Source organism: Pipistrellus hanaki (genome assembly GCF_964339955.1).
Source record: "Pipistrellus hanaki genome assembly, chromosome: 2".
NCBI classification, from domain to species: domain Eukaryota; kingdom Metazoa; phylum Chordata; class Mammalia; order Chiroptera; family Vespertilionidae; genus Pipistrellus; species Pipistrellus hanaki.
Genome location: NC_140504.1, coordinates 196495173 through 196518287, shown reverse-complemented (window position 1 = coordinate 196518287; position 23115 = coordinate 196495173). Strand labels below are relative to the sequence as shown.

General features: G+C 53.6%; 1 protein-coding gene across 1 annotated transcript; it reads right to left on the bottom strand.

Annotated features, from left to right (window-relative positions):
• Positions 1-11038: 11038 nt before the first annotated feature.
• On the bottom strand, positions 11039-22448 carry ENO1 (enolase 1). Its single transcript, XM_084875796.1, has 11 exons — positions 22362-22448; positions 19687-19782; positions 18190-18248; positions 16639-16708; positions 16113-16246; positions 15370-15592; positions 14172-14369; positions 13206-13407; positions 12643-12751; positions 12303-12361; positions 11039-11454 (listed from the first exon to the last, which is right to left on the bottom strand). The coding sequence occupies exons 1-11, from the start codon at positions 22444-22446 to the stop codon at positions 11385-11387; spliced, it is 1305 nt and encodes a 434-aa protein (XP_084731922.1). The 5' UTR covers positions 22447-22448; the 3' UTR covers positions 11039-11384.
• Positions 22449-23115: the final 667 nt, after the last annotated feature.

Below are 23115 nucleotides of genomic sequence, written 5' to 3'. Positions count from 1 at the left end.
TAGGACTGTCCATGAGCTCATCACGCACCACGCAGTGTGGTCCTCTCTGCTCCTCAGCTCACAATGTAACAGTGCTTCTCTAAAAGGCAATGTCTTTATGGGACCATCTGGCTCATCCTCAACTTGGCTAGTTTACAAATAATGTCACCAACACCTTCGTCACTATTACTTTTCCACAAAGATCTGATTCGGGCTGTCAATCTTTGGATTATTAATGTGTGGCTGCTTTAACCAGATACCCTTCAGCATGTCCTTATCCCAAAGAATTACCACCTTGTCAAAAAAAATGCAACAGATATTTTTAATGTGGCAAACTGATTCTTGAGAATCATTTACCCTTCATTATAAATCTCAGGAATCAGTAGTCTAAGTGGTATCCCCTTGTCATTAATGCACAGTCATAACAGCCTTCATATAAAAAAGGAAAGGTGAAGAAATGGAAAAAATATTAAACGATATTTTTCATAATAAAATATTTTGCATTTCCAATGAAATAAAAAAATCATAAAAGCAATAAATCATTGCAAAGGATAAAATGCATTTATAGTGTGTACTGTTCCCTACTGTTCCCTGCACTGAGGAGATGAACTAAGGAACACATTAGCCAAATCACTGACGTTCTCACTGTTGCCCCTTTGTCAACCTTTCCCTTGATTTGTTTTTTCAATCATCACCCGAGGATATTTTTCCATTGATTTTCAGAGAGAGTGGAAGAGAGAGGGAAAGGCAGAGAAATACCAATGTGAGAGAAACACATTGATTGGTTGCCTCCTGCATGTGCCCCCTACCCACCACCAGGGCTGGGGCTGGGGAGGAGCCTGCAACCAAGGTACCTGTCCTTGACTGGAATGGAACCTGGGACCCTTTGGTCTGCAGGCCGACGCTCTATCCACTGATCAAATTGCCTAGGGCTGTCCCTGGATTCTTTTTAAAAATTATTATTATTTTTAATATATTTTATTGATTTTTTTTTTTACAGAGAGGAAGGGAGAGGGATAGAGAGTTAGAAACATCAATGAGAGAGAAACATCGATCAGCTGCCTCCTGCACACCCCCTACTGGCGATGTCCCCACAACCAAGGGACATGCCTTTGACCGGAATCGAACCTCGGACCCCTCAGTCTGCAGACCGACACTCTATGCACTGAGCAAAACCAGCTAGGGCTGTCCCTAGATTCTTGATGTTCATTAAAAAGAGCAAAGTGAGTCCTTCATTCACATTTTAACTCAAAATTCAGGCCTTTTCGTTGATTCACAAAGGCTAGAACGTCAGAGCTATCTATAATCCTAAGAGCTGGCCCTCACACCGGTATTGGTTCCCTTCCTGTGCGAGACGCTTGCCTGGGCACAGGGCATCCCTGCGGGTCTAGGGAGCGTCTGGGAAGCCCCCACCCCCACCCCCACCCCGGGCTTTGCATTTCACCGGCGCGTGGCTCCTTTGAGGCTGGTGAGCAAGTTGTGCTGTGTTTCTGAGAACAGACTTGAGCAGGCATCTTGAAGTATTTCAGTCCAACTGTGGTTGTCAGTGAAGACGTGAATGTGTGGCCGATGGTTGAGAATCACTAAGCTGGCCCTAGCTGGTTTGGCTCTTTGCATAGAAGGGTCCTGGGTTTGATTCCTGGTCAGGGCACATGCCCAGGTTGCAGGCCCGATCCCCAGTGAGGGGTGTGCAGGAGGCAGCCGGTCAATAATTCTCTCTCATCATTGATGTTTCTATCTTCTTCCTCTTCCTTCTTTTCTGAAATCAATAAAAAAAATTTTTTTACTTGATTTTTTACAGAGGAAGGGAGAAAGATAGAAAGTTAGAAACATCAATGATAGAGAAACATCGATCAGCTGCCTCCTGCACACCCCCACCCTCACTGAGACATAGAGAGTTAGAAACATCCATCAGCAGCTTCCTGCACACCCCCCACTAAGGATGTGCACGAAACCAAGGGACATGCCCTTGACCAGAATCGAACCTGGGATCCTTCAGTCCGCAGGCCAATGCTCTATCCACTGAGCCAAACCGGTTAGAGCGGGACATTGTTTCTGACTCTTCGTTCTCACTGTGCCTCTCCTGCTCTTGAAGCCGCGTGGATGCCTCTTCCTGAGGGAGGAGTTGCAAAGGACCCGGGCAGAAAAGCACACGTGATTCTTCTGGATGCGGCCTTGCTCCAGCAACGGGTGGCCACGTCAGGTTCAGCCGAGCGCAGACCTGACCCCTCCCTCGCTCCTTCCTGATGGCTTCCTCAGCCCGCTCCTTTCCCCGCCTTCAATCCCTTCAGCCGTCCTCCAGGATAAAGAAGCGAAAACTCCAGGAACCCGTGACACCGATAGGATAAGCCACGCCAAGGTCTGAACCGGCACGTCAGGCCTGCTGCTGCCACGGGCCCGAGCGTCACGATGGCAGCTCTGACATCCACATGTTGGTGCTGGGGGGCCGGGGGTGGGGAGGGAGTGCTGCCTTGCACACCCTGGCCGTGGCTGGTGACTCAGGCGCAGAGGGCTGAGGGCGGACAGCAGGTGGAAAACCGTGAAGACGTCCCAAGGCCAACAGCGGGACAGAGCCCGAGTCCGGGGCGGCTTCCAGGAGCAGGCACGGGGAGCTTTAGCACCGCCGAGGACCTGGGGGTCGGCTTCTCTCTGCCTGGGAAATGGCTCCGAATACCCAGCTCTGTGCGTTGGGCATGCTTTGTGTATCAAGTTCTGCAGGAAAAGGTCATAGGCAGACCCTCCAGTGAAGTGTTAGCAGGAGGAGTGGGGAGTGGAGAAGCCCTACAGAGAACGGATAAGGCCAGAGCCAGCTGAGCCCGTGTCTGCACCACTGCCAGCTCCGCCGCCATCAAATGCAGCTGCTCTGCGTGGGCTCTTGGTGACAGACACCGGCGTGTGTTTGGAAAGAACTGCATCCTGGGACCTTACGTGCTGTCTGGTGACCGCCCCCTTCCACCCCTCCCCAGCTGGTTCCTGAGTGACTATCTCCAACCTCCTGTGCCAGAGCCCTGAGGGCTGGGGCGTGCTTTGTTGTGGCTCAAATACTTGATGTCAGTGGTTCGAGGCTATTCTAGGTCCCTGTCCTCTGGAGGCCGGCTGGCCTGGTGAAGAAGACAAGGCCCACCATTCCATGAAATCCAGGGAGGCCAGGACAGCACAGGGTGTCCCGGAGGAGAGACCAGGCATCGGCTCACGCCCCACCCGTCCTCCCCAGGCCAGGCGTCCAGGGGCCTGGCCCTTTGTGGACTTGCCAATGCTCCGATGGAACCAGGTAAGAACAGAGCTGGGAAGACCAGGGCAGCCCTGGCAGCTGGTGTGTCACCAGGGCCCCTGTGGGAATCCTTTATGCGGTCCGGCCACCGCGGCCTGCAGGGAGCCATGCTGCCTGTGTCCTTCCGGGCAGGTGACGGGGGCTGGTGCGCTGACATGTGGCTGCCTGGGCACGGCTCCTCCCCGGCAATGCCAGCACAGCTGTGCCGCTTGGGCCCTCCCTGCCCCCTGGCTCCTGCTCGGCAGCTGCCACCTGGCTTCGTGCCCTGGAGGGCTGGGCGGCGAGATGAGGCCACGGCTGGAGCACCGGGGGCTGGTCTTCGGGGCAGCACAGCGAGGGTCGAAGGAAGGCACGTCCTTCTGCTTCTCTGCCTCAGTTTCCCTCTTTGGCCCCTTGTCCCTCGAAAGACTGAACAAAAGCCCTCAACATGCAAGAAGTGGGAGGAAGGGAGGCGCTCCCTCGAAGGATCCAGAGCCAGGGAGGAGCTCTGACCCGGGCTCCGTGGCGCGGTGGGGCCCGTCCTCTGAGCCTCGCCAGAGCATCTGCGGTGACAGGCGAGGTGCTGACAAGGCCTCGCTGTCCAGGAATCTCCCTTCGTCCGGTGACAGCTCCATTCACCTCACCGGGCTCTGCCCAGCGCTCTGGGCTGGCTCTGTCCTGGCCCCGAGCCCGGGCGCCACAGGGGACGGTCAGCTGGAAGGGAAGCCCGGGCCAGCCAGCTGGGGCTGAGAGAAGGCGGGGGCGCCCACCTGGCAGAGCCAGCAGGCAGGGCCCAGCGGGCAGGGCCAGGCCGAGGCCCAGGGGCTCAGGGCAGCTCCCACAGTGCCCCCCGGTGGCCGAGGGAAAACCTAGGCCCCCCACCTCCACCCCAGCCAGGATGAGCAGGGAGGAGCTCACTGCCCAGCGAAGGAGTGGGCAGGACGAGCCTGGAGAAGGGTGCCTCCCCACCTGGCGGGCCCTGCAGGCCTCTTTGCCCCTCCCTGGCCCTGGCCCTGGCTTTCACCCTGGGGCAGTGCAAGGAGGGGCACCTCGCTTCATGCCAGGCTTGGGCTTCAGGAGGGAAGGGGTAGCTGAAGCTGCACCAGCAGAGGCGGGAGGAGGCTCGGGGTCCTTCCTGTGTGGCCCAGGCATCACACATGTCTGGGGTCCTGGCTCCACACAACAGACCGATTTCTTGCTGACCGGGGTTTTTCCAGTCCTGGTAGATTTAAGCTCAGTGAAGGCCTTACTGCCTCCTAAGGGCTCTTCTTTTAAAGAACAAGGGACACAGGAGGGTGAGGCAGGTTGAGGGGAGTGGGGAAAAGGGGACTCATTCTCTATAAATACTACCTTTCCAGCAGGTTTTTTAAAAAATATATTTTTATTGAGTTTAGAGAGGAAGAGAGAGGGAGAGAGAGATAGAAACATCTATGATGAGAATCATTGATCGGTTGCCTCTTGTACACCCCCTACTGGATCAAGCCCGCAACCCCTGCATGTGCCTTTGACCGGAATCAAACCTAGGACCCATCAGTTCATAGGCCGACGTTCTATCAACTGAGCCAGACTGCCTAGGGTTTTCCAACAGTGTTTAAGGTGACTTGTTGACAGGAGTTATGACTTAGGTAAAAATGACATCTTTTCAACAAATAGTGCTAGGACCACGCTATGCATGTGCAACAGCTTACACAAAAGTGAACTCAAATAGCTCACAGACTAAATGTGAGAGCCAAACAATGGAACTCTGAAAAAGAAATGTGTGTACAAATCTTCAAGACTTTGGATTAGACAATGGTTTCTTAAAAATTGGGTCAAAAACATAAGCAACAGAAGAAAAAAAATTAATTGGGTTTCATAAACATTAGAAACTTTTGTGCATCAAAAGACATTATCAACAAAGTGAAAAGCAGCCAGGCCTGTGTGGCTCAGTGCTTGAGCAATGACCACTAAGATATCATGATTCAATTCCAGCCAGGGCACATTACCAGATTGTGGGCTCAGTCCCCAGTTTGGGATGTGCAAGAGGAAGCCAATCAATGATTCTCTCTCATCACTGAAGTTTCTCTCTCTCTCCCTTTTCCTTCCTCCCTGAAATAAAAAAAAAGAATTGTAAGTGAAAAAACAAATGACAAAATGAGAGAAAATATTTGTAAATCATATATTTTGCATATATTTCTGATAGTAGCCATTAAATATAAAGAACTCTATAACGTAGCAATAAGACAAACAACCCAATTTTAAAAATGGGGAATTGGCCAGATCCGGTTTGGCTCGATGGATAGAGTGTCAACTTGTGGACTTAAGGGACCCAGGTTCGATTCTGGTTAAGGGATCCAGGTTCTATTCTGGTCAAGGGCATCTGCCCGGGTTTGCAGACTCCATCCCAGTAAGGGGCATGCAGGAGGCAGCCGATCAATGATTCTCTCTCATCATTGATGTTCCTATCTTATTCTCCCTCTCCCTTCCTCTCTGAAATCAATAAAAAAAATATTTAAAGAAATAATAAATTAATTAATTAGAAGTGGCCAAATGACTTGACATCTCATCAAAGATAAACAATAGCCAATAAGCACGTGAAGAGATTTAACCTCATTAATCTTTAGGGAAATGCAAATCAAAACCACAGTGAGATACCACTTCATACCTACTGCGATGGCCATAATAAAAAGCGGAAAGTAACAAATGTTGCTAAGGATGTGGAGAAGCTGCGACCTTCACACATTCCTGGAGGGAAAGTAGGATGTGCAGCCACTGTGGGGACAGTTTGGTGGTTCCTGCGGAAGTCAAACATAGAAGAACCATATGGCCAGCAATCCCACGGCTAAGCGCATATCCAAAAGAACGGAAAGCAGGGACTGGAACACATATCTATACACCAATGTTCATACGAGCATAACTCACAGTAGTCAGAAGGTAGAAATAATCCAAGTGTCTATCAGCAGATGGATGGGCAAACACATGTGGTCTATCCACAAAATGGAACATTATTCAGCCATAAAAGGAATTAAGTATTGACACATGTATACACCTTGAAAACACCATGCTAAGTAAAATAAGCCAAACCCTCTCCCCCCCACCTCAAAAAAAGAGATAAATATTGTACATAAATATTATATAAAACTACAGACCTGGGGCACAAAATTTGTGCATGGGGGTGGGGGTAGGTAAGAGGGGAGGGTCCCCTCAGCCGAGCCTGCATCCTCTCCAATCCAGGACCCCTTGGGGGACATCCAACAACAGTCAGACATCCCTCTCACAATCCTGGACTGCTGGCTCCTAACTGCTCACCTGCCTGCCTGCCTGATCACCCCTAACACCCCTCCACCCCCCGCCAGCATGATCATCCCTAACTGCGTCTGCCTGCCGGCCTGATCGTCCCCACCTGCTCCCTCCCACGTTGGCCTGGTTGCCCCTAACTGCCCCCCACGCCAGCATGGTCGCCCCATGCAGCCTGCTGTTCGGTCGTTTGGTCACCCCTCACTGCCCCCCCACCCTCCGCCAGCCTGGTGGCCCCACACAGCCTACTGTCTGTTGTTTGGTCACCCCACGCAGCCTGTTCGGCTGAGACAGTCGCTTAAGCTTTTATATAGATAGATACCTACAGTGGGCACATTCACAGAAAAAAGAATAGAAGTTACAAGAGGTTGGGGAAAGGGAAGCAGGAAATGGGGAGCTACTGCCTAATTGTGTATCCAGTTTCTGTTTGGGACAATAAAGTTCTGCAAATACTTAATGTGTTGATTATACCACACTTTGAATGTACTTACTGCTAGTATAATTGTACACTTGAAAATGGTTAACAGGGCAAATTTTGCTTTGTGCGTGTTGCCAAAATTAAAAACAAAAGGACTGGGGCACAGTCTTGCATAGTAACGTCTCCACAGTAGGGTCGGTCAGGGGCCCTGGAGAAGTCCAAGCCAGGGAAGCCGCCCCCACCGAGGCCCACGCGTGCCCCCGAAAATGTGCGCAGCCACGGCCGCAGTCTGGTCGCTCGAAGAGGTTGCGGGAGGTGACTGTCAGCGGCAGAGCCAGCCTCGGGAGAGGTGGCTGTGTGAGGGTGATGTTGGAGGGCTTTAATTGCTCCCGAATTAATGTGCTTACTTCTCACCCCTGGGGCGCCCGGGTTTAATTACCGTCTTAGGTCACGTATGCAAATGAGTCTGCAAGCACTGCTGGTCCCCACGGACAGGAGCAGCCTGGTTACCAGCCCTCACGCTGGGCAGGAGGAGGCAGGGGGCCGCGGCCAGGTGGCCTCCCATTACGGACCGCGGGAGCCATCAGAGAAGGCGGCGCCGCCCGCCCCAATGCTGGGTCTTGGCTGAGCTGCGAGCTCGGGGCTGCGTCTGGGGAGCCTGGAGGCCTGAACTCTCGGAGCCTCTGGGGCAGAGGACGTTATGGAAAAGGAGAGGAGCAGGCGGGTCGTTTGCAGGGGAGACCGTGGACCGAGCTGCAGTTCGAAAGCTGAGAACGGGCCACACGTGGAAGGAAGCAGCGGGCGGGGCCACAGCGGCCCCATGAACAGCCCCCTGTTCCTCCTGGGAATGCAGGCCCCGTGTCAGCAACCTTCCAATCCCTTACAACACAGAAGCGGTAATGTTCACAGGAAATCTGTGTTTTAGATTTTGACAATTAGACTTTAAAAAAAACTCTGGGTCTGGGGACTGGGGGTGGAGATTGGCAGGGAAGGGGCTCCAGGCGGGAAATGCTGCCGTGACTATGAGAACACACCACGCCGTGCTAACTGGTGCCTGCTATTACATGTAAACGACACTCCGCGGCTGTTAGACACGTGGGCCAGTGGGGCCTGGCGCTTCCCCCAGGCTGCTGCGAACATCCCACTCCACACTGGCCCCCTTTCCTGTTTCATCGCGCCCACGGGTACCGGACATGCTCAGAAGGCCCCACCCCCCGCCCCCTGGCTCCCGGGTCCCTGTACCTCGTACGTGTGTCAGCACCTGGCTGGTGGATTCATGTGCTCATTCCCGGTACTCACTCTGGCATAACCTGGTTGTGCCATCCATTAGCCCCATCTCACAGGTGGGCAGACGAGGTTCAGAGCCGGGCTCCACTGCGCTCAGCCGCTACGCTGCCTGCACCGAGGCTGCTGGTGAGGGGCAGAGGCGGAGATGCTGGCATTCCGGCTGCTCACAGGAGAGCGGACTTGGCTGTTTCCACGGGCCTCAGCATGAACCCGCCAGGAAGCAGGCCACAGCCCAGCCTCCTCCCCGCAACATGGCCCAGCTCGCGGCCGGGCCTCAGCTGCTCTCATTTAAAAGCTCCGGGCTGGGTGTTTCCGGGAGCCTGGCCCCCGGGAGCAGCTGGGGAACTTTCTCTGTACCCGTGGGGCTGCGCTCCTTGGTCTGGGCCAGGGGGCCCCGGAGCCTCCCAGGTGAGGGCAGTGCGGGCTGAGTTAGACCCCCACTGCCACAGTTCCCATCGGTGTTTGCTCAGATGGCAGAGATGTAGTCATTTGGAAGTTGGAGGACATGAGATACACATTTTTTAAACTTTCCACTTCCTAAAAACTTGATGGATTTGAGAGGAGGGAAAGAAGCACCCATTTGTTGTTCCACTTATTTATACATTCATTGGTTGGTTCTTGTATGTGCCCTGCCTGGATCAAACCCGCAGCCATGGTGCACCGGGAAGATGCTCTAACCCAGGTCGTCCGTGGACCACTGGTGGTCCGTGAGGTCCGAAAGGTTGGTGACCGCTGCTCTAACCACCTGTGACCTGTGACCCAATTATGGCTGGGCTTGCTTTTTTTTTGTTAATCCCCACCTGAGGATATTTTCTCCGTTGATTTTTAGAGAGCAGAAAGTAGGGGGAAGGGGAGAGGAGAGGAGAGGAGAAAGAAGAGAGGAAGAGGGAAGGAGGGAGAGAGAGGGAGAAACATGGATGTAAGACACATGGCTGCTTCCTGCAGTATGCACCCTGACGGGGGCCAGGATCTAACCTGTCCCTGTGGTGCTTGGGCCAATGCTCTAACCACTGAGCACCAGCCAGGATTCTATGCCATTTTATTTCCCTCAAAGCACGTGTATCTGCCCCGGCCCGGCATCAGCTGGTTAGTGTTGTCCCCATACATCCAGGTTGCGGCTCAATGCCTGGTCATGGATAAGTGGAACAATACTATGTTTCCGTCTAAAAGCCAATTTTTTTAAATATATTTTTTTATTAAATTATTATTTTTGTACATATACCCTTGCCCCCCGTTCCCGTACATACCCTCCCTCCCCAGAGTTTTGTGTCCATTGGTTGTATTATACTTATATGCATGTATATAAGTCCTTCAGTTGCTCTCTTATCTCCCCCAGATCTCCCCAACCTCCCTGCTGTAATTTGACAGTCTGCTTGTTGCTTTACTGTCTCTATATCTATCTTTTGGTTTAAAAGCCAATTTTAAAAAGAGAAAAAGTAAGCCCAGAGACAGCAAACGTGTGCTCACGAAGATTTTATTTCAAAACCAAGTTCCTGTAAACTCATGTGGTCCAGAGACATGCAACACCCCAGGCCACCAGAGCCCACACATGGCTTCCTGGAAAGTGGGTCCACGGCCTGTCCTGCTTTGGAGGTGGTCCAGGATCAGGTCCCCTGGCCAGCAATTCTTCTGCCAACAATCAACGGGAGGACCGGCTTCATTTCTGCTGCGTCAGATGTCGGTCACCAGTGCTTACCCAGCCTCACCAGCCCCAGCTGGAGCCCCAGAGGAGCGTACTAGAAAGGGTTCCTGCCTACACTTGTCCTTGAACCCATGTGATAGGATAAATGCTATTTGCCAGTCACTGCTTTAGAAACCAGCATCAAATTATTACAGCAAACTTAAAACTACTCAAGCCTGATGAAACCGGTTTGGCTCAGTGGATAGAGCATCGGCCTGCGGACTGGAAGGTCCTGGGTTCGATTCCGGTCAAGGGCATGTACCTTGGTTGTGGGCACATCCCTAGTAGGGGGTGTGCAAGAGGCAGTTGATTGATGATTCTCTCTCATCGATGTTTCTAACTCTATCCCTCTCTCTTCCTGTGAAAAATCAATAATAAAAAAAAAAAACTTCTCAAGCCTATTTGCTGCTTTTGAGTTGGATAAACACGCCAGTAAGACTGTCAGGAGTGGTGGAAGCAGGGCTGTGTGCGGTCAGTTTGGAGATGATTTAAGATGTGCACGGGAGCAGCACTAACAAGGGCTGGACTGTGGTGGCTGTACGTGCCACCTTAACCGGAGTAGTTATGCAGGTACTAATCTAGGTGTCACTGTAAAGCTATTTCCCAGACACAATGCAGCCATGAATCAGCTGCCTTTAAGTAAGGAATCACCAGGGTGATGTGCACAAGCCTGACAGATCAGATAGGTCTTCATCCGGGCTTCAGGCTCCGCCCCCTCCTCTCAAGGAGAAATTCCATCTGTGAACTGGCACTTCACCTGTGCCAGAGGGTGCCCTGTCACCTCCCTGCTGATGGACTGCCCTATGGGTTTTGGGTTTGCTCAGCCCAATTCCTTGTGATAAATCTCTTAACAGAGATATCCTCACGTACCGGTGCTTTGTGGGTTAAATCCTGAGGTAAGCAATGAATAAGGATGTCCACCAGGGGCCTCGTCCCAAATAAATATTAAAACACAACTCAATAGGCTGATCAAGTTATATCAGGGGAGGAAACATCAAACACTGAACTTCAAGGGGCAGATGTCAATAAACTCGTCCTTTCCCCCCACAAAACACAGCCTTCAACTCTTGCAGGCCTATGGCAATGCCCTGTGAACACTCACGACGCAAGAACAGACTCACAGATCTATACACACACACCGAGTATCCCTAAGGACACGAAGACTTTATTTTGCACACAAAACCGCTGGGGATCTCGCCTGTGGACACCTCGGAGATTACGATGCAGATGCACTTGGCTGACACTTGAGAAGCGAGGTGAGAAGAACAATGATTTGGACCAGTCACATGACTACAGGGCTAGGGTTTCCACCAGGGTTCGATGTCAGGCTTGGCTTTGTGGCAGCTCTAAGAAGCAGTGCGAACACCACAGGGAGGGGAGAGGCAGAGGCCCCCACAGGTACGGGCGGGGGCCCTGGCTGCCCGTGCAGATGTCAGGAGCAGGGGTCTGATTAGCCGAGTGGTGACCGGGGGCTCGGGCTGCCTGCCCAGAGCTTACTTGGCCAGGGGGTTTCTGAAGTTCCTGCCGGCAAACTTGGCCTTGCTGCCCAGCTCCTCCTCGATTCTTGGGAAGCAGATGGACAGAGGGGGAGGGAGAAACAGAAGTCAAATCTCAACTCAGTACGTTTTCTCACCCAGAGAAGTCGAGACAACTTATTCTCGAATCCTCTAAAACTGAGTGTCTCTGAGATGTGAAAACAGAACACTCAGTTCCCGTCCGCCCAACCCGCTCGGCAGACTGTCATCCATCTGCAGCCCATCTCCTCCTCTCCATCCCCTCCATGCTTCAATTGTCATGTCTTTAAAAATGAAAGGCAAGTCCAGTTTCCCTAACAAGCAAGCAGCACGGGGAAGTAAGGGAACTTAGTGAGGACACGGATACTGAACAGATGAAAACATAGTGCTGATGTTATAGACTTTCTACTAATTTGGGGCACTATAACGATAGATGGTTATCTAAAAAACACCCTGATCTGAAAAAGATGCACACTAAAGTACATGAAATTCTAAGTCATTTGGAATTTGCATTCAAGTCACAAGCAGGGTGGAGACAAGCATGGAGGAATAGTGACAGCTGGCGAGTCTGGGTGATGAGGAAAGGGCATATATTTTTCTGCTCACTGTTTCTTTTGTGCTTAAAATCTTCCAGGGTTGAGGTAGAGGGGAGTTATAAAATCATTAAGGCTTTTATAATTCACCATGTGCAACGGGGAGCATGTTCCCTCTTCCACCAGCAGATGGCAGCACTGTACCGACCAGGGCCTGTTTCAGGGCAATGCTACCAGGCACCTTGGGTTCCGCACCCACGTCTGCTCTAGTCTAACCCTGCTCAGGCCCCCCGACTGCACCCGCCCCAGAGCCTGGCTCCTAGTGGAGGGCAGTACCCACACTCAGGGCACGCATCCTCTTTACCTGAGGATCTGGTTGTACTTGGCCAGGCGCTCAGATCGGCAGGGAGCACCAGTCTTGATCTGGGAGGAGAAAACACAGGTCATACTTGCTTACAGTGGGCATCGAGTCTTGGGAGACATTGTGGGCAAGGGGAGTGTGTTATGGCAAGAAAACCATTTCTTAAGGAGGATCTCTGACCCTCAGAAGAACGGGACAAAAGGGACCTACACACACACCCACACACACACACGAAAATGGGGCTTCCAGGACCCCATTCACCACCCTCTTCCCCCCAAGTCTGTGCTCAGGGAGTGAGTTCAGAGGGAAGAAGAACCAGCTTTCACTCCAGGGAGCTCCTTACCTGCCCAGTGCAGAGCCCCACCACCAGGTCGGCAATGAAGGTGTCTTCGGTCTCCCCGGAGCGATGGGACACCATGACACCCCACCCATTGGACTGGGCCATCTTGCACCTAGAAGCCAGGAAACAACCCAGATGCCGCTGACTCCATTCCCACCAGAGCCGCTGGCCCTTGGATGGACGATTCACCACCCCTGGCAGGACACCAGAGGGGTCAGGACCCAAGAGCAGGCGGCCTGGGGAGATGATGGCCCTCGCCCTCTGCACTCACGCGACCCCGGACCTCATCAGCCCCCTAGTCACATCGGAAAACCGGGGTTCAGCCTTCCTGAGGGGAGCGGGACTTGGCTTCCCGCCGTTCTCGGGTGAAATGAAATTACAAGGCTGGGGTCATGTAGTGGATCAGGATTAGGCTACAGCTGCCTAATGCCCTCGTCCCCTTGGTGACAGTGCTTTCTTCACAAGCCCCTCCGAGTTCAAACGTGAAACCCCGCACAGCTCCAGGCAGGGGGCGGAGCTCTCAGAAGCGCGGACCCTGCTGCGGGCGGCTGCTCGGGGACACTCACGCCTGGATAGACTCGGTCACGGAGCCGATCTGGTTCACTTTGAGCAGGAGGCAGTTGCACGACTTCTCGCTCACGGCCTTGGCGATGCGCTTCGGGTTGGTCACGGTGAGGTCATCCCCCACCACCTGGATCTCTGTGCTGGCCGTGAACTTGCGCCACGCTTCCCAGTCGTCCTGGTCGAAGGGGTCTTCGATGGACACCACTGAGGAGAGAGGGCCGCTCATCAGTGAGCCCCCAGCCCGCGGCCCAGCCTCCCCTCCCCCCCGCCATGCAGTGCAGCCCAGCCTCCCCCTCCTGCTCCCCTGCAGGGCAGGAAGGGCTCCGGCTCATTCGAGGACATTGCCCTCCCCACACGCTCCTGGAAAGGCCGCCCTGGGACCCGCTGTGACTACGTGATCGGGCACTTGGTGGTTGCATCCGGGCTCTGCCCTGACCAGGTTACCTAGCTCCGTGGTTACCTGCAGGGGGTTACCCGTAGGGACTTAGCGGCAGCCTTTCTGGTCTGAAATCTCACCTCACCATTCGCTGAGTGCCCTTGGGCAACGTACTGACAGCTGTGCCTCAGTTCCTCTTATAAAACGGTCCCGAGAGCCCCTGCATGTCCCGTGTACTAACACGTTAGGCGCCCGCCCGTTGTCTTCCGATGGGAAGTTCAGTGTCAGTCACCGGAGACCGACTGGCACTTACCGTGCCAGGTGAGCACAGGGCCAGAGTGCCGGCCCAGCCTGCCCACCACGCTCTCCCCGCACAGGAGTGACAGTGTTTGCTCAGGAGGCCCCTGGGACAGTGACAGGAGGCAGCCCCGCTGTGCAAACACCGGCCTTGGAGCCATCGAGTCCGCTGCTGCCCCAGGGCACCGCGAGGCCCTCTGCGCGGTGCCATCGGAACCGGCGCCACCCGCTCTCACTGGCGCTGGCCTCCCTGCGTGGCAGCGGCCGCAGGAGGGAATGGCTCGGGAGCACTCACGTGGGTAGTCCTTGATGAAGGACTTGTACAGGTTGGCCAGCTCGTCGTGGGTGATGTACCGGTTGGGGTCGTCGGGCGACTTGAAGTCCAGGTCGTACTTGCCAGACTTGAAGAACTCGGAGGCAGCCACGTCCATGCCGATGACCACCTTGTCGGTGTAGCCGGCTTTCCTGATGGCGTTCTTCAGCAGCTCCAGGGCTGGGGAGAGACGGCGGCCACAGGTTGGAAACCAGAGGTCAAGTTTTCTATCCCAGCTGCCAATGGAGCCGTCACAGAGAGGGGCTCTGGAAAACCAGAGTTTAAGGATCCCGGTTTCCTTTTTCTGCTGTGGTCAGCACCCTAGTGCACCCCCGAGTGGAAACCCAATCCCAAAGCAGAAAAGAGGTGCTTACTGACAGCTGCTCCCGAGCTTAGCGCCAGGAACGCCGTGCTGGCCACAGGACAGTGACAGTGGCAGCGAGCCCAGCCGTCCCGGGGCACGGGCTTTAACGGAGCGAGGCTGGGACCCAGAGGGAGGCTGGGTACGGGCCCAGGCTGCCTCACGTGGCAGCAGCACCCATAGGGAAACTGACACACACATGTGGCCTCTGTTCCACAGCAAACACCCCCAGCAGATGGTTAGGTTAAGCCACGGAAGGGCCATCTTACGTCAAGTGGCCGAGGCCATCCCTCTACAGGGCTGACACGAAGACCAGGTGCCCTTGAAAGTGACCAAAGAAGCGCAAGCCCCCCTTTCCTTCCCAAAACACTCAGTGTGACCTCTTGTGCTAAGACTCCCTGCACCCTCCACTCAATTCCCACGAAATTCTGTGCCTAAGGATTCAGACAGCTTGTGAGCATCCTGGAGTTAAAGGAACGGCGTATTATCGATCACATTCCTGAACAGATGGCGTCGCCTTGAATACAGGGATTTTAAATTCTTGCCATTGCCAGACAGCGCAGAGAATCAACCGCTCTCTGCCCCACAAGCCCAATTTAAACAAACCACAGGCTACTCAGAAGTCCAACTAATAAGAAAGTTCCTGCTATTTTTTTTAATAAAGTGCTAGTTCCCACATCCCTCCCCAAACTCTGCAGTTTTGCACTCTGATGCTCGCCAAAGGCAGGCGGGAGCTGCTCCCTGGAGGCAGGTGTGGAAGACCGGCCGGGGGGGTGGGTGGCCAAGACGGGGCAGTGAGATGGGCCCTCCAGGGCTCACCTTCCTTATTCTCCAGGATGTTGGGAGCAAAGCCACCTTCGTCCCCCACGTTGGTGGCGTCTTTCCCGTACTTCTCCTTGATGACGTTCTTCAGGTTGTGGTAGACCTCGGCCCCGATGCGCATGGCGTCCCGGAAGTTGGCGGCGCCGACGGGGAGGATCATGAACTCCTGCATGGCCAGCTTGTTGCCGGCGTGAGAACCCCCATTGATGACATTCAAAGCCTGGGAGGCAGAGAGGACAGCTCAGTCCGGAGAAGCTGCTCAACGGCACATCACCCGCATCTAACTGCGCGGCCACGTGTCTCCGACCACTCCCCGGTCACCCTGGTAACCCCGATGGGCACCATCAGAGGTGCACACCCCTCTAGCACCGCTATTCCTCAGAGAATGCTCACAGCACAGCAAGTGCGATTTTCACCCCCTATACCATATAATTCTGTATGATAAAGAGCTAACGTGCTAATTAGACTGAACAGCAGAACGACCGGCCGGAAGGTTGTCTGGATGAAGCCGGGGCTGTGAGGGCCAAGCCCCTTGCAGGAATTTCATGCGTCAGGCCTCTAGTCAATATAAAAGACTTGGGGACAGGGAAACTGAGTCACCGGAGGGTTGCCTGCTGCTGTCAATACCAGTGCCTGCTCGCACCACCATGTTGGGAGTCGCAGGTGGACAAGTTCATGATGTGGAGGTCTTAGGTCCCACAAGAAAGCCAACACTCTCAACTCCCAAAGAAGCCACTCACCGGAACGGGCAGGACGACCTCGGAGTTGCCAGCCAGGTCGGCAATGTGGCGGTACAGGGGCACCCCCTTCTCAACAGCCCCAGCCTTGCAGACTGCCAGGGACACTCCCAGAATGGCGTTGGCACCGAATTTAGCTGGAACAGAACAGAGTTAAATTGAGGGATTCTCACTCACTAACTTTCTGCCTGGGAGTGCACCTTGAGTTGATCCTGAATCTTTTCCTCTCGTCTGTCTTAGTTCCTCCCCAAGTTCAAGTTAGAAACGCAAACTGCATCCCAGGGGGCCTTGCCTGCCTCTTCCCCTGAGAGAAAGCCCCTTTGATGTATGGACCTGCATAGAAAGGACTCCTCTCTGAGAAACGCTCAGACAAGCTGCTGTCACCTGGTTATGCTCCTGACACTTGAAGCTGTGACTGACTAGGGCAAGGCAGGGAATTCGGAGGGACCACAAATGCTGTGTTCACCGTTAGGGACCATGTAACCCAACCTCTCCCCAAAGGACCGCACGCCCTCCCTGGGACACTCACATTTGTTCTCCGTCCCGTCCATCTCGATCATCAGCTTGTCGATCTTCTCCTGCTCCACGACGTTCAGCTTCTGCGGGGAGAGGAAGCGAGGTCACCCCACGGGCACGGCCTTGCACCCTCGTGGGAGCGATGTGAGTGGACTGTGCGGAGCCCACATCAGTTGTTATGTATTTGTTTGGCAGGCCACAGGGGAGCCGCACAAACTTCCTGTCATTGCAGAGGAATCGGGACACTGAACTGCCCTTCATTTGCTTTAAGACCACCAGGCATTTCTCCAAGCACCGAGGAGCCAACACAGAAATACCTACGGTCTGGTCCTTGTGGGACAGGTTATTCTGCTCGAGGAACCCAGAGTCACACTTCACACGACAGTCAACTTGTGATGCCAAGTGAGGTGCGATTACCACACGCAGTGTGACTTTCCAGGCAATAGTGAGCAACTCGCTGTTCAAACAGCTAAGCTGAGCCATTCAAAGGCAGCTCCCCCCTCAGGGTGCCTCATGGCAACTCGCCACGACGGTGAAATTCAGCAGCTGATCAAGGATCAGGGTGCATACTTCTGGTGAGATTATAAAGTAATAAAACTGGTATCTGAAAACTGGCTCCATGTCAATTTCTAATAAAAATTACTTTAATTGAATCACAACAATGTATCATTTTATTTATAGTTCCTTCTAGAAAGCTCTACTATAAAACTGCATGTAACTCCATCACGCCATGTTAACAATTTGGCATCTTTTGCTTTTTGATGAGACATCTGTGGGAAAAGTCAGCAGTGACTTAAGCTACCTCACCACGAGGTAGCCTGACATATGCCCTCCCCGAGGGAAAGCTGCCCAGGAGAGGCCGCTCACTGCCAGCCATGCCAGGTAAGGGCACAAAGAGCAGGCTGTTCGCCGCCAGGGCAGTAACGAAACAGGACCAATTACAGAGTGCCATGAGGGCCAGGCCAACATCAGCCCCAGCACACAGGCTGATTCGGAAGAGGCAGCGCCACACCCGGGACCAGACCAGGCGGCTGTGGAGGGTTTGGCGCGAGAAGCTTCTCCAGCCAGGGGCTTTAACTATCCCCGTGCGAGGGCCCAGGAGCTCTGGAGGAGAACTAAACCCGCTGAGTAGGTGGTCAGGCGTTTGGGTCCCAGCCCTATTTCCCCACCAGCAGCTCTACTTTCAATACGTTTACATACTGAGCTCCCAAGACTGAACAAGAGTCAACTGTTAAGTCAGTAGGAATACAATAAAAAATTCCATAGCTCATGAAAAATCAGTCAGTCACCATGGACACCACACCCAACACCCCTGGATGTTAACTCCCCAAAGGGCAAGGTAGTTGGAGGGAAGTCAGGGCTGTAAGCCAGGGACCCCCCTGCCCCCCATTCCATGCACTGTTAGATGTGGACACACAGGGAATTGTTAAAAAGGCAGTTATTCTCCTGCTGACAGGGAGTCCGACCGGCTTCTTCGTGCTCAGAATCGCTCCTCGGTTACGGGAGCCGCGGCCGGGAGAGCTCTGATGGCATTCATAGTCATTAGTTACGGAGGCAGGCCTACCTTGCTAACCAGGGCAGGCGCAATAGTTTTATTGATGTGCTCAACAGCCTTGGAGACACCTAGAAGGAGCAATCACATCAAATTACTGACATTAATGAAGAGGCTTGAGCAGATGGCTGAGAACTGCGCTGCGAACCCAGCTAGTCCGAAGCCCACCAGAGACCTCGGACGGCACCTCCTTCAAATCCCATCTCTCTCTCCCGAGAAATCAAAGGCCTTTCCGGCCCAGGCTCAGCGCTCTCCCCTCAGACCCGGGGTTAGAGCCGCACACCGAGCAGACACCGCAGTGTCCGGGGGGCGGTTAGTTGGCAAGACCATGCACTGGAAACACCAGCTGCCAAACCCAAGGGCGTGCGATGCGTTACCTGCGTGCACAGGGCAGGTGCCAGGAACTCATTAACATACTTAACGGGTCTGGAGACACCTGACCAGTGGAGATGGACAGAGGAGAAAAGAACAGAAGAGAAAGGCGGTGAAGGGCAGTGAGGGAAAGAGGAAACAAGGCGGAGAATGCTGCAGGGACTGAGCTCACCCTCATTACAGTCAAGGCACAGCCCTGTCTGGTTCAGACAAGTACCGGACTGGGCCCCAAGCCACGGTAACCGGGGGAGGGCCCTTTGCAGACCAGGGACAGGCTGAGAACACTGCCTGCCGACAGCGCCACGGCCAGGCCCCCCACCCCCGCAGCCTCCTAGACTTTCATATGGGCTAATGCAGATTTTATTTTGTCTCTATAAGATCCCGTCTCTCTGGAAGAACCAATTTCCACCCCCTGGGGTGAGCGCCCCCCCCATTTGGTTCTATACAGAGCGGCGAACAGCCCCCAGGCCAGCCCTGCCGAGTGATGCTGTGGACCAATCAAAGATCAAGCTGCACGCTGACCTGCAGCCACCGTTAGCCAGACCTTCCAGATACTTCCTTCCTAGACCTGCAGAGGGCGGATGGTCTGGGAGACCCTGAGGGCCCGCCAGGGAGACGGGCAAGGCTTTTTGTTAGTTAATGAGCATGTCTTCTTACCCAGAGGTTCCTTGGCCTACCCAGTTTTACAGACTGGAGACAAGCCACAACAGAAATAGCATCGTAAGGCGTGTCCCAGCCTGGCCAATGTTGCTCAGGGTTGGAGAGTCAGCCTATGCACTAGAGCACATGTGTCAAACACAAGGCCCTCGGGCCAAATCCAGCCCGCCAGGCCTTGCAATGTGGCCCGCACCGCGCTGTCATCACTGCACTCCGCTGTCAGTTTATGACATTGTCAGTTTATGACTGTTCAGTAAACCATTCGGCCCGCGATTTAGGCTGGATTTTAGATTTTGGCCCCTTCTCTGATTGAGTTCGACACCCCTACACTAGAGGGTCACAGGTTCGATGCCCAGTCAGGGTGTATATGGGAGGCAATTGACTGACGTTTCTCCACCCCCACCCTCACCTTCCTCTCTCTAAAATAGGAGGAGGCTAGGAGCAGCCACGCTAGAGGCAGGTTGCGGCGCGGACTCTTACCCTTTCCCAGATAGCGCGTCTTGTCATTGTCCCGAAGCTCCAGAGCCTCGTAGATACCAGTTGAGGCACCACTGGGCACAGCAGCTCTGAAGAGACCTGGGTGGGGAGGGAGAGGGAAAAAGACAGTGATGGCTAAGAAAGTTACAGCCTGCACCCAGGCCCCCACCACAGATGACTGGGTCATTAGGAAACACCGTTACTTCCTTCCCCGAGCTGGGACTCAGACTGTCCTGCCTTGCAGTCTGCATGGTTCTGCAATGCAGAGCCTACAGCAAAGCCGATGAGTTTCTCCAGGCTAAGAAAACGCTCCAGAGCAGAGCTTCTCACAGTGCAACGCGCACACATATTCCCTGGGGACCTAACAGTGCAGACTGCCACCCGCAGCGCCGTGGGTCTGGGTCTCTAAGGAGCTCGTATGGCTGTGCCCACAGCTGGTCCAAGGGCCCGCCAGCAGCACTGCCCAATAGAACACGTGAGCCACTTAGGGGATTCAGGATTTTCTAGCAGCTGTGTTAAAGTTGAAAATTAAAAACAGGGAGTAAATTTAACGTATCTTATTTAGCCCAATGTCTCCGATGTATCCTTTCAACTCATAATCAACAGCGACATTCCGAGGTATTTCAGCCAGTCCAGCTCCGGCCCCTGTTGCTAAGTCACCAGGCCCTGTTGCTAAGTCACCCTGGGACAACCTTGAGTTCCGGCCAGCTTTCAAGTCTTAGAAGTACTGGCTTCAGAGGAAGCCTATGGCCTGGCTGTTCCAGTTTCAGCAGCGGTAGCGCTACTTGGGGTTCTCTGCAGAACGGGAGACCAGGAAACAGGAGAGACCGGGGAAGAGGAACCCAGATAACAAAGTGCAGAGTTTAACACCAGAACACAATCAAGCCAGAACCACCGTCTGCACATACAGCAACCAGCCAGCCAGCCAAGCCTGCACTGTGGAGTGGAAAATGCACAGCCTGGGACAGACAGTGTCAAGGTCGGTACAGAGGAGATCTGACCACACGGGCAGGCAGCCTCATCAACCTTCTTGAACGTGTAAGGCAATGTCCCAGTCGGGGTCTGCAAAGAACTGGTGGGTGTGTGGGGATGTGAAGGCGAATGAACAAAGAAAAAAATCAGCTGGGAACTGCAATCAAATGGTCTATTCATATGCTGGTCGCTGCCATGACTGTGAAGCAGGACACACAAGTTCTCGACACGGGCCCGGCTCCTCTGTCCATGAAGTACTGGATCAGGTGAAGGGACGAAAGCAGGAGTGGCCTTAATTGACCCAGGGACTTGGGGTGACAAGTGTCAGGGCAGGTTTGACCGGAAGTAATGGACCACTCGGGAGGGGGAAGTTGGTTGGCTACATGGGAATGCTATACCTTCTGCTCAATTCTGCTGTGAACGTAAAACTGCTCTAGAAAACACATTCTAAGGAAGGAAGAAGTGATGAAAAGCTAACAAATCTACTTCCTGTTTTATCTGAAAAGGGTTACAACACACAAGAGGGAAAGTTCCATTTACTTAAATTTTAAAGATTTTTAATAGAATATGGCCCCACTCCCAACATTCTTCTAGTGGCTTGGATCTTTTTATGTTGTTTTTTTTCAAGCCCATTAATTTCTAAGTGGAAAGTTCCACCGGCTGACTAAGCAAGCCAACCCCGTCAGATGCAAGGAAATCCTGGGCATCCTGGGAGCACCCATGCACGTGCCCGAAGCCCCAGCTCAGAGGGACCCCCTCTCTGAGAGCGCCTCCCAGAGGGTAACAGAGGCAGAACACAGGCGGACTTTGTCCAATGACATCGGGACTCAGGGCTTCTTTCCGTGGACAAGGCGGAGGCGAGGAGGCAGGCAGGAAGGGCAGGGCCGGAGGCTCCTCGGCAGGCCTGTGAGTCACGGGTGACTCAGCTCTGACTGGCAGGTGTTCACGTGCTCAGCACACTGAGCGGTTCTGGCCAACCTCCTCTTCCATCCTCCCCACATGCCCACTTAGAAGCGAGCTGACATTGGTGGAGGTAACAGAGGCTGGCTACAGAGGAGCTTTTAAAAGTCCCCATCCTGCCGAAACTGGTTTGGCTCAGTGGATAGAGCGTCTGCCTCCGGACTGAAAGGTCCCAGGTTCGATTCCAGTCACGGGCATGTACCTTGGTTGTGGGCACATCCCCGGTAGGGGGTGTGCAAGAGACAGCTGATCGATGCTTCTCTCTCTTCGATGTTTCTAGCTTTCAATCCCTCTCTATTCCTTTGTAAAAACTCAATAAAATATATTAAAAAAGAAAGAAAGAAAGAAAAAAAAAAAAGAGTCCCCATCCTATTTTTTCATGTGAGCAAACTCTTCCTAGGGGTAAATTAGAGCCTTTGGAACAGCCTAACACCCCAAAACCTGTCCCGATCCCTGGCTAGAGTGACTCTGGAAACAAGTTGATAGTCTATTCCCATTTGCTTATTTGGTCACATCAAGCCTGGAAGCAAACTACTGATGGGCCTATTTAGGATCAAGGGTCACAGCAAGACCAGGACCCCTGTCTTACAACCCCCCCATCCCCAGCCAGGAGTCACAACCCCAGCATGTGCAGCAAGAAAGGTGTTATTTCAGCAAGAGACTTTCCTGCCTCAGACCCTGTCACTTTAAGGAAGTTTTCAAAAACGGAGGGTGGCGGAAGGAAGCAGAGAAACGGTGGCACATACCCTTTGCGGTGTACAGATCCACCTCAACAGTGGGGTTCCCGCGGGAGTCGAAGATCTCTCTGGCGTGCACCTTCAGGATAGACATGGTGAATTTCTGTGGAAGAGTGCACACGGTGAGCCACAATGCAGCCTCTGGACCATTCACTCAAGGTCACTTCTGAGGATTCCCAGACCAGAAGGAACCTGCCCTGGACTGACTACGGGATGCATTCAGACCGCCCAGAAACTGGGAGGGGAAAGCCTGCGGGAAGCAGTGGGAATGGCTCAGGCCTTGCCCGTGAGCAAAGGAAGCTGAAGAGGTGTGTGCCGGGAAAGCAAAGCCAGCAGGAGATTCCCGTGCTGAGGGGGAATGTGAAGAGGGGAATGGTAATCAGGGTGGAGACTGGTTACTGCCATTCAGGAGCAATGGGGCTGGCACTGCCCATGGGAAGGCACCAAGGGGACATGAAGGTCACAGGCAAAGCCATTTAGGACGAAAGGGAGGGTGGAGAGAGGAGGAAAATGTGATTTGTAGTGAAATATTGGATTGGAAGCCTGGCCCAGATTTCATTAATGAAATCTGGAGGCAGCGGCAGGCCGCTCCACTGGTGGGTATTAGATAACCAGGGAGCCCCGTGGCCTCTGCACTGTGACCTTTGTCCTCCAGCCTCTGGGCTTCCAAAACTCACAGGACTTGGGTCTTTAGCAAGATAAGGACACGTCAATAATGACACCCAATTAGCATTGCTTTCAAAGGGCATTTTACCCCATTTAA

Excerpts from the sequence above, each read along its gene's own strand:
- ENO1 (XM_084875796.1), bottom strand. The coding sequence starts at position 22,446 with ATGTCTATCCTGAAGGTGCACGCCAGAGAGATCTTCGACTCCCGCGGG. Across the intron at positions 18,249-19,686 it reads GACGCGCTATCTGGGAAAGG|GTGTCTCCAAGGCTGTTGAG; the intron begins GTAAGAGTCCGC and ends TGCTCCTTCTAG. Across the intron at positions 15,593-16,112 it reads AGGTCGTCCTGCCCGTTCCG|GCTTTGAATGTCATCAATGG; the intron begins GTGAGTGGCTTC and ends TCTGCCTCCCAG.